The sequence below is a fragment of the Leguminivora glycinivorella genome, chromosome 1, assembly GCF_023078275.1.
Source record: "Leguminivora glycinivorella isolate SPB_JAAS2020 chromosome 1, LegGlyc_1.1, whole genome shotgun sequence".
Lineage (NCBI taxonomy): Eukaryota > Metazoa > Arthropoda > Insecta > Lepidoptera > Tortricidae > Leguminivora > Leguminivora glycinivorella.
The window spans coordinates 17,211,712-17,222,690 of NC_062971.1; the positions used below are offsets into that span (position 1 = coordinate 17,211,712).

Here is a 10,979-nt window from a genome sequence, read left to right on the forward strand (position 1 = left end):
CGGCGCGGCGTAGCACCTGTAACCAGGAAAAGCGCCCTAATTCGTAACCGAGTAGGTACCTGTCTAAGTGTCTATTCCATCTCTATTTTATTAAATAAATATGTAGGCATCTAATTATTTTGTTTATGTTGCTAAACCAAAATGCACGTAAAATGGGCAGATAGAGTGGAGGCAGATCTCCATGAACTCGGCGTCAGTGAGGGCTGGCGAGAGGTCGCTCTGGACCGCGTAAAGCTAGGAACATACTACGCGGACGTCCGCGGTGAGCGAGCGCGACCGCGACCGATCAGTGTGCACGGTCTTCGGGACGTGGCTTCGGTTGACCAAAACATCCAGCGAGCCAGATTTCGATCGGACGTCCGTGCGCTCAAGGCCACGTCCACGACCGACGACCGATAGTTTGCACGGTTAAAGCTAGGAACATACTACGCGGACGTCCGTCGTAAATCGACCGCGACCGCGACCGATCAGTGTACACGGAACAAAACATCCAGCGAGCCAGATTTCGATCGGACGTCCATGCGCTCAAGGCCACGTCCACGTCCGTCGACCGATAGTTTGCACGGTTATATGTAATTTCATTGTCCAGATTCCCGTCCGCGGTCGATTTACGACGGACGTCCGCGTAGTATGTTCCTAGCTTTAGTGTATATTCATTGTCTAGATCCGCGTCCGCGGTTGCGCGACGGCGGACGTCCGCGTAGTATGTTCCTAGCTTTAAGTGGCGTGCTCTTGTGTTGGAGGCCAAGACTCACTTTGGGTCGTCGCGCCAACAATGTAAGTAAGTACGTAAAATGGAGAATTTTCAAGAATTTGTTTTTGTTAATTTATACTAGTTCTAAAACATTCTTGTTGTGATAAAATTGACGTAATACATTACATGGCATGCATTGTTACGAAATGCAAAAATAAAGAGGTGCCTATAATCGAACAGCAACCCCTTCGCTAATAAAAATTACGCAATAAATTCACAATTTTTACCCTTGTGTTAGTCCCCTGTTTCCTGCTTGTAAACACCTAGTTGGTTATAGATATATTCTTACTTTTGTGACTCATACTACGAGTAAGCTAGGTGCCACGGTAACTTCGATTGCTGCGGGCCGATTTTTGAGTCTCACGCGTTCGAATTCAGAAAATTGTCACTGAAAATAATAAGCAAGTCACCGTTTTCAAGCGGTATTTTATTAGTGACAAAATCCCGTATGCGAGATTCAAAATTCAAATATCGCCCGACGGAGAAAAAAATCTCGTCCATGATATCTAAATACTGTAAACTGAACGAGAAAATCGATTTGTTAGACCTGTACCCCAAAAGCATAAAATTGTTGTAATAATTCACCGAATCGCATTTCACCTCGATCTCATATTTAATTTTCGCATTGTGTCTTAATAGTTTTTTTTTCAAGTGGCTGTAAGTTTTAGTCGCATTTCACCTCGATCGTGCATTTAAATATCGCGTTGTGACTCAATCGTTTATTATTTTAGTCGTTATTAGTTTTAGTCGCATTTCACCTCGACCGTGCATTTAACTTTCGCGTTATGACTCAATCGTTAATTACTTTAGTCGCATTTCACCTCGATCGTGTATTGTATTGGCGACGTGATTCAACGCAACAGTATGAAGATTGAGTAGATTGATGATTCTGTAGACTTGGGTGTAATTCTTAATTTCGGATACTTGGCGTTAAAGAAAGCAAAACAAATGATCTAAAACACAAAGCTGCTTTATTACTCCTTAAAAGAAACCTAATTATCTTCTTAAACTAATACAAATCTGCTTTGTTACTACTTAAACTAAAACACAACAGAAAACGTATTAAACGTAAATTAACGTATCAATTTAATTAGAGTCCCAAACAAACATCGATCGCGGCGAAATGCGTCTACGGTAACATACTACACAAAAAATTTAATTCTACAATTTAATTATACTAATGTCAAAAGCTACGCGAAAAAGTCAATCACGGCGAAATGCGTCTACGGTAACATACTATACAAAAAATGTAATACTACAATTTAATTCTACTAATGTCAAAAGCTACACGAAAAAGTGCGTCAAGTAAAAAAATCTACTTAGTGATATCTTTTTCATTCAAGGTGAAATGCGATTCGGTGAATTACTACAACAATTTTATGCTTTTGGGGTACAGGTCTAACAAATCCAGTTACTTTTAGCAAGTTGAACGTAATCCCTGATAAAATAAACCATTTATTTTATTTTACGCCAAACAAACCCGCAGGTATGCACTAGTCTCTTACGCACGTGTACTAACAGAATACTAACTTACTATGAATAGGTTCTCAGTCGTCGCAATAAGGTAAGCGTTTAGTGCATTTGGCTACGTACCCAGGGACGATAGTATTTCGGCGACGCACGGACGCGCCCGCGGCCGGCGCCACACGCGAGGTCCACTCATTACTCGGGGCTAGTAGGCATGTCTTTGTGAGGGCTGCTAAAGTATAGGGAAGGGATTGTGGGGTCATTGTAACGTGTAATTGCTGGAATCGGAATTAAAAACTACTTCGAATGTCTCCTAGGTTTTACCCCAGTCTGCAGCCTATGTAACTTCGGCTGCTCGAAATCAAAACCGCATGGCGTTAAAATGAGTATGGACCACCCACTGCAGCAGACAGTGCAGTTTCAGGCTTTTAGACCATCTAAGCAGAGCTTACAAAATTACTCATATATTGCATGATGATGTAGGTTTTACATGTGTACCAAGATGTCATGGTATTTAGATACAATATAATTATTGGACTCTACAATTGTGGTCGTGTTGACTTGGCTTTGCTAATTTTTGCAAGCACGGATAAAGATTTATTTATCTACCCGAGTGTTTTACAGATAGTTTCTTTGGATTCAACCATGCAATTTGGAGACATAAACCTCATTGGGATTTAGACATAGAATATAAGCGAACCTTTCTGGGTTTACCAAAAAATAAAAGATTCCAATTTCAAAAACAGTAATTTAAATCACATAGCCAACCTGTCAATTTGTCAATAGACATAACTCAAACTTCCTTTTTGCTACATACTTCCTGCGAATTTTTACCTATAATATTAAACACAACTTATTTATAGTTTCTCGAATTATTGGAAGTTGGAGAGTACGAAGGCTTGTTAAAATGCAGAGTCCTAAGGTGGAGACGCCAGCTCCGGTGAGCCGGTCCGGGGCCGGGGACATTTCCGAGCGGGAGTTGTCCAGGGAACGAAGCACTATGCAAACCACACCGCCTGCGTAAGTTAACTTATACCTCTTGAAAATAATAAGCAGAATAGCTACTTATAAGTAGGTACCTAAGTAGATACACCTACCTTAGTTACTAATTTTGCTGTCCGATTTTCTATGATTAATATACCTATAATTTCGGTACAATGATCTATGATTCTGTGGCGTAATTGATTTTAGGAAATAGTAAAGGTTAGGAAATGATATATTCTGCTAACTTTGCAAGTCAGTGAGTTTATTAAGCTAGTACTACACAGGTTTATACCTGTATAGGCATAAGTATAAGCACTTACTTGAACAACACTCAAAGTTGATCATGTTCCATTTTAGACGTCACCAACGCGCTCTGCACAAGAACAAACTGTTCTCGGTCCCAGTGAACAAGTTCACGACGCGCTGCCAACGCCAGAGCCCTAATCTGGCTCGAATCCGTTCCTGCCTCGAGGAGCTTCGCTCCACGCCCGTGAGGCCCGTCAAGATAGGGCCCAAAGCGGTGTCTATGGAGGACTTGACACCTACGAAGAGGATAAAGCGAGAGAGGTATTTGGACTTCTTTTGTTGGAGCGTTATTACAATTGTACCGATGTCCCGTATAATTCGAATTGCTAGTTACGAGTTTCAATTTTTATGTAGCAAAGGAACAAAAAAGTCTGAAAATATAAATGCATCTACGACCTAAAATAAAACATAGGTTATACCTACATTACATTTACTATACATGTATAATGAAACAGTTACATAATAAAAGTTAAAATTACTTAATATTTTTGTTTTGCCTGGCAATGTGAAATAGGGCTTTCGCAGGTGGGGTAGGTACGTAGGGTTAGCGTTGCGTGCTATATTAGTACTTATATTTTAGTAAGGGTTAGTTACGTAAAAATAGGGTGCCCTGCCCTTGTTGGAGTCAGGTGTATACCTGTATGTAAGCAAACTGACAATCAAGATAATGATTACTAGTTTCTTCACGAAATTAGTTCCAAAATTAGATTCCTTCATGTTTTATATACAGGGTGTATTTTGATAGCGGGTCAGTATTAAGGGCATGCAGCTGTGAGATTCCGTGCTCCTACGCGAAATTTTTTTATGAATTGCCGTGAGTTGACCCCGAAGCAAGTATTGATATATACTAAATAGGAATGGAATCGATTGGCATCAGAAAAACACCATGTGAAAAAGTTTTTTGTGATTTGTGACTTTTTTTTATTCCCATACAAGCTTTTGATCCTGGATATGAATGAGACGATTGGCGTCAAAAAAAGTTTGTCAAAAATGCCCTATTTCTCGCACCCTGTATGTTTTTTCCAAAATGTGTAAATGCCATTTTTGATCAATTTGAAATAAAGGGAAGGTCTCCTTAGACCGTTTTCGCATAGGAGCACGGAATTTCATAGGTGTCCTTACTGACTCGCTATCAAAATACACCCTGTATATGTGTCGAATAATCGACCGCTGACATCCATATGTCAGCCCAAATGATACTTATCATGGAAACAGCGCGAAAGTAAAAACTCAAACATTCGCACCTTGCCTTCCTTCTCCTACAATACTTAATCGTTTTTGAGACACATACACATATACTTACCTAATAAATAGTACTATGATAATATTAATTTCTCTTTCCTGTGTTCGGACAGCACTATCAGCAAGGAGATACAGAAATATTCCCTGGGAGGAGCGGAGGAGCAGGCCGCGGCCCGGATTGGTCGGTTCATGCTGATGTGCGCGTGGCGACGGCGGCGCGACGAAGTCCGGTGCCTTCGCAAGACGCTGGAGTTCCAGGTATGCTCCTGGTAAAGGCTCTAAGCCTTATATTTTGGCGTTCCAGGGTTAGCCGACATGGGACCGTCGCTGTATCCCTTTCCGGGGTTCTGGAAGGGGACGTATTTTCGTACCGAAGCCACCGCTTCATAATTCGAGAAAGATACTCTTTCCTGAGCCTAATATCCCTATCCAGAATACAGTCCTCGAAGGGGTATTGATTGATTATAAATTGTAAGGAATACAATTTCGCCTCCGATTTCAGATTTCATGTTCCGAACGTCTCCGGATCCAAGTGCACGCGTTGAAGAGTCTGCTGGACTCTGATAATGGCAAGGTCCGCCTCGCTATGCGCGAGCTTGAGCGTCTCAAACAACTTCTGCGGGATAAGGAGGCGGAGAAAAGCGTTTTAGAGAAGGTTAGTCGACACAGAAACCCTCAGACAGGAGATAATATCGATAATAGAATTCTTACTAGATTTAATACAGGATATTCAGCTCTTTCATCTTGAAGCTAACCGGAAAACTCTAAATCGGTATTAAGTATCTAAATAGAAATCCTCATTAAGCTTGGCTTCTTTTCAGGAGAAGAACGCTTTGGAAAGAGATTTGACTAACGCGGAAGATCGAGCATCAGAGATGAGTATCGGTGAGTGTAAATAAAATGAATAATCTTGACACCTTTTACCTACCCACCGGGACACGGTGAAAGTATGGAGCATTAAAAAGATCTTGAAGTTGTTGTTATTGCATTTGATTAAGTAGCAGAACAAACAACATAAATAAATATAAACATACATATATAAACATTGCCGCTTCTTTTACTCCTGTGCATGATTGAACTTACGCCGTGGCTTGCGTGGGCGACGGTCGCGCGATGGTCACGCGACGGCGATGCGACGCATCGGAAATCAAACCTTATCGATATGGAAGTATGAGACGCGACGGCGACGGTCGCGCGACCGTCGCTCACGCAAGACACGGCGTTAGAAAGGAAATTGATGATGGTAACTTCCTCAGGTTGGCGTAACTGCCGTAACGAGGTGGAAGGCGTCCGAGCCGCTGCCGCGGTGAGCGAGCATGCTCTGTCGCTGGAACGCGCCGCCAGCGCCGAGGCGCGCTCTCAGCGTGATCGAGCCTACGCAAGGGTTAGCAAATGACATTACCAACTGCTTTATTATTTCACGAGTACGAAATCTAAGCTAAAATTAATATTGCCGAGCTTACCGTTTCCTATAATACATTTATACCCCTAGCTGAGCAATTTCCGAAAATTTTCCCTGTAGCCACGTAGTCCGACTTGTACATTTGGATCACGTCTCCGGTTTTGATAAAAATTGGTAGACTGATAGATTCAGATTCAAATTCAGGTTGTTTATTTGCATAAAGTACATGTACATGCAAATACAGGTATTAGGGTATTTACAATTATTTACATTATTTACATCATGAATTTCAAATTTATAGATATAGATATTTATAGATAGAGTCCATGATGCTCAGCAAGATCCACTAGGTTTCCCAAAATGTCCTAATTTGTATGAATTTTATTTAAAGCCTACTACCGTGTCCCACTGCTGGGCAAAGGCCTCCCCCTTCGGTTTCCACTCGTCCCGGTTATGAGCGATCTCCGGCCAGTCGCTGAGATACACGTCCAGGTCGTCCCGCCATCTCCGCCTAGGCCTGCCAGATCCCCGCCCGTCTTGCGGCACCCATACCGTGGCTATTTTAGCCCACCTCTGTGGGTGCATACAGCAGACATGGCCTGCCCAGTCCCATTTCAGTTTCGCGGTCTTAACCCCAACATCTGTAATGCGTGTTTTTGAGCGCAGCGTGGAGTTGCGGATTCGGTCAATCCGTTTTATACTCCTATTAGGATGGATACCTCGACCCTACGTTTTGTGATGTTGATGTTGGTCATTAACTGCGTTTTGGTCCTGTTCATTGTAAAGCCAACTTGAAGGCTTGCTGAGCTTAGATCTTGGAGCATTGCTTGGAGTTCTCGGGCTGATGAAGAAAACAGGACAATATCATCGGCGAAGCGGAGATTTATTAGTCTTCGGTCGTCGATGACAATGCCTTTGTTTTCCCATGAAACCGCCAAACTTCTGAATACCGGTTCAAGGGACAAGTGAAAAGTTTCGGGGATAACGGGTCTCCCTGTTTTACGCCTCTGTCGATTTTGAACGGCTGAGGATTGTAATTTTTCTCAAACATGGTATGAAATATTGATGTTATGTGCCTTATAATTGGCAGCGAAGTATGACGTTGCAGGTGCGGCTAGGACGATTGATAGATAATGGAATTTCATACAAACCTTGCAGGTCAAGGCCGGCAAAGTCTTCTTTTTTAATTTCCAAACACAGATAATTGTGACATAACATCCAGGTATTTAGCCAATTAAAAAAAAAACTATAAGGGGCTTTATAGACGTGCCGACTGCAACTGGTACGGGCCCTAGACAATATTTGATTTTGGGTGCGTTTTCATACAAAAAAAAAATTTTTAAATTATTTTTTAACTTTTTGTTTTTTTATAAGCGTATACGGGGTATCAAAGGGGAACGAAAATTCGATTATTTTTGCGCTACGACGCACCGTTTAGGAGATACAGCCATCCAAAGTTACTATTTTCAGTAGACTTTATTTATTTCATACCATGTTTGAGAAAAGCACTATACATACCTCGGCGGGAAATGGGGTTGCCCGCCTCAGACCTATCCGTCTATATGTCTTCGGCCGGCAACCCCCTTTGTCCCGGCCTCTGTAGTAATGTACTATTATATTAGTTGTGCTGCTGTTATGAATAGTTAGCTAGTTTGTATGAAACCTTTCTTTTTTGTTACCAGATTTCTATACATTTTCGGTAACAAAAAAGGAAAAAGTTTCGTTCAAACAACCTAGGATATTTGGGAAACCTAATAGTAAATCTTGCTCAGCATCATGGACTCTGTCAGCCTACCAATTTTTATCATAGGTACCTAATCGGAGTAATCGGAGACGTGATCCAAATGTACAAACTTTTCGGGAATAGGCTACTAGACTCATATCGAATTTGGCACAAGAAATGATTATTTTCTGTAGTATATGACATAATAAACCAATTGATATTTATAGATTTTGAGTATTAAAAATGAATGATGACTACATATTTTCGATTTAAAAAAATGTGTGTAATATTTTTTCTAACTTTGGCCACCGAAAACGCTGTCAGCGATGTAGTGACGTCATAGAACCTAACTTAACTTCATGTCAAGTCAATCACTGACATAATGAACTTTATGCCTCATACTTAAATGTCAATAGAGTTTTGTGATTAATTGACGTCATGCACAGACAATCTATAGATTAACATGGCTATAGTTGTTTTTGCCTGATTAAAGTGAAAGTATACTTTAAAAATGTTTTTTTGCGGTTTTCAAGTCGTAATAAAATATGGTAATATTTCTTTCGGTTAATTGGACAGTAATTAATAATATAAGATAGACTTTAAAAAAGGGTCAAGTAGCCTATTGCTGAGCTGATCATCAGCGACGAATAGCCGTATTCTAAGCAGCTTATTTTACATTGGCAACATAATTATAATTACTCCTTTACTCTCCAGCTATCTCAACTGGAGGCAGATTTATCGCAGCATGAGGCACTGCTGGCGGCGGCCGAGGCCGAAGCAGCAGCGCTCAGACGCGAGGCTGACGAGAAGCAAGCCCTACTGCAGCTCACCAGCGAGCAGCTAAAGCTGGAGAAAGAGTGAGTACCCACCGCTCAAAGCCACAGATTTATACCCAATAGGGAAGACAATCTCACAGGAATATTGAATTCCTACATTTGTGATGTCAACAGTGGTAGAGAGCGCTGTGCACGCGATTGTTCAGCGCTGGCGGCGCGTGTGGCGCTAGCCGCGGACGAGACGAATGAACTGAGGGGCGTGGTGAGCGAGCTACGCGCGGAGCTGGCCCGGCTTGACGCCGAGCTGCGTGTCACGCGTGAACAGCTGGCGTGGTGGCCACGTCCTCTAACAAGGTAAAGGAATAAAATTTACGGTGTATCCTTAGAGCCGTTAATGAGACGAGGGAATAGGCTAGTTTCCTATACTTCAAATATTTTATGCAGTACACGAAATAAAGCACCTCATAATTAGAAGAAAAATATGGACAGTATTGTCCCAGATTTGTAAGTTCACATTTTTGACACATTTGTTTTGAAGTATGTTGCGATGTGGCTAAGACGTATCGTTTGCCAAATCTAACGATTAATTTCGAATTGGTTAAATCGATTAGGCCCTATGTACCTACAAGGAGGCGCTTAAACAAATATACGATTTCTATCAACTTACTGAAATGTCATTTGAATCGAAATGACAGACCCTGCCGCAGCACTAGTGTAAAAATAACAATGAATGATAAATGACATAATAAGTAAATCCTGCGTGATAAATTATTATCGTAAAATACTCATTAACGAAGATCCGCAAAAATGTAAAATGTGTTAGATTATATGCTTAAAGTAAGCGATATATTGTTTTTAAGTACTTGATTTTTTTAAATATTATTACAGGATATTTAAAATTTCATTAGGTTGCGCGAGTTTACGTTTTGTGGACGCTGTCATGTGTCAAAAAGAGGTTCTTACAAATCTGAGACAATAGTTATTGATTGCGGTCGCTACTTTGTTTTTTTGGCTCAAATCTGGCAACTAAGACTGACTGACCAATTTGCCTTTAGTATTTTCACCTATGCACATTTTGAATTCCTATACATTCTTACAGGATGATGGGCGCCGCGCGCTCCCTGCTGCGCTACCCGCTGTCTGTTCCCGAAGCCATCGTGTGGGCGCTGGTGCCAGCACGACACGGCTGTTGATCCTGCTTTTCTGCTGTAAGGGAGGTCCTTAATCGTATTAATAATATCCAAGCTGATAACAGCTCCATTGATAGCTGTGCACGTCTTACTGTGTACTTAGTGCCATTTTTAAATTCATTCGATGGGACATAATTATGTAGAACAGCCAGTCCATAGGACATCTGAATCTGTTGTGGAGTAGGCCGGGGTGAATGGTATCTACCGCGGAGAGAACGAACCAAAAAAGACTGGCGATTTTTGTACCTTGATAATGATAATGTTAGAATATACAATACCTACATGTAAAACCTTAAATACAGTTTTAGCTAAACCCAGAAGAAAATTATCAAAGAGAAAGGTGAGTAAGAAACTTGTACTTGTTAATTATTACTACTTAAATGTTAATTCGTTATTTCGCGGGTTATGTTTACACGTATTTTGTAAGATTTTTCAGACAAGATTTGTTGGTAGGTTTTATTATTACTGAAATATTTGTAAGTATTTAAATGATGTAATTTATTGAATATAACTCTAATTTAAAGCTTTTATTGTAATTATTTGACACCCCATTAGTTTACCCGTCTTTAGTTAAGTTTGTTCATAAAAAGGGACGAATTAGGATATAGAATAATTCTTCAACATTTATTTCTTTAAACACTAGATCAAAAACAAAAGCTTAAATGCGGACTTAATGCCTTGAGGCATTCTAACAGTGAACGACTGTGTCCGTCAGGATGGCGTGAGAGATGTCTGAATAGTCACAACATTTGCACCAAATAACTGTACCTAAACTGTACCTATAGTAAAGAAAACTATACCTCAAGCAATTAAATCTTAAATGCATGACCTGGACAAAGGGTTAAACATTAAATAGATAGTTACATAGACACGCCGCCGTTCTGACTTCAACTTGGCGTGCAATAGCCGTGTATCGCCCCAACGTGTAAGAACTATGTTCTGGAACATATCAATAAACTGTATCTCACTAAACTGCCAACATTTAAATCACACGTGATATCGGTCAAATCAAAAATTTTTTTTACTGCTCTTTTATTTAAATGACCTGTATGTTTTCCGATCAATTTGCAACAGGCGCTTGTTTTTCTCGTAATGCATAATAATATTATCACAATATAATCATCATCAGTAGGCC

At 40.7% G+C, this 10,979-nt stretch overlaps 1 protein-coding gene across 1 annotated transcript; it reads left to right on the plus strand.

Annotated features, from left to right (window-relative positions):
• Positions 1-3,019: 3,019 nt before the first annotated feature.
• Positions 3,020-10,363, plus strand: LOC125231910 (ELKS/Rab6-interacting/CAST family member 1-like). Its single transcript, XM_048137513.1, has 9 exons — positions 3,020-3,241; positions 3,563-3,772; positions 4,867-5,011; positions 5,256-5,408; positions 5,575-5,638; positions 6,010-6,137; positions 8,593-8,735; positions 8,829-9,008; positions 9,754-10,363. The coding sequence occupies exons 1-9, from the start codon at positions 3,129-3,131 to the stop codon at positions 9,845-9,847; spliced, it is 1,230 nt and encodes a 409-aa protein (XP_047993470.1). The 5' UTR covers positions 3,020-3,128; the 3' UTR covers positions 9,848-10,363.
• The last annotated feature ends 616 nt before the right edge of the window (positions 10,364-10,979 follow it).

Excerpts from the sequence above, each read along its gene's own strand:
- LOC125231910 (XM_048137513.1), top strand. The coding sequence starts at position 3,129 with ATGCAGAGTCCTAAGGTGGAGACGCCAGCTCCGGTGAGCCGGTCCGGG. Across the intron at positions 6,138-8,592 it reads GTGATCGAGCCTACGCAAGG|CTATCTCAACTGGAGGCAGA; the intron begins GTTAGCAAATGA and ends TTTACTCTCCAG. Across the intron at positions 8,736-8,828 it reads CAGCTAAAGCTGGAGAAAGA|TGGTAGAGAGCGCTGTGCAC; the intron begins GTGAGTACCCAC and ends TGATGTCAACAG.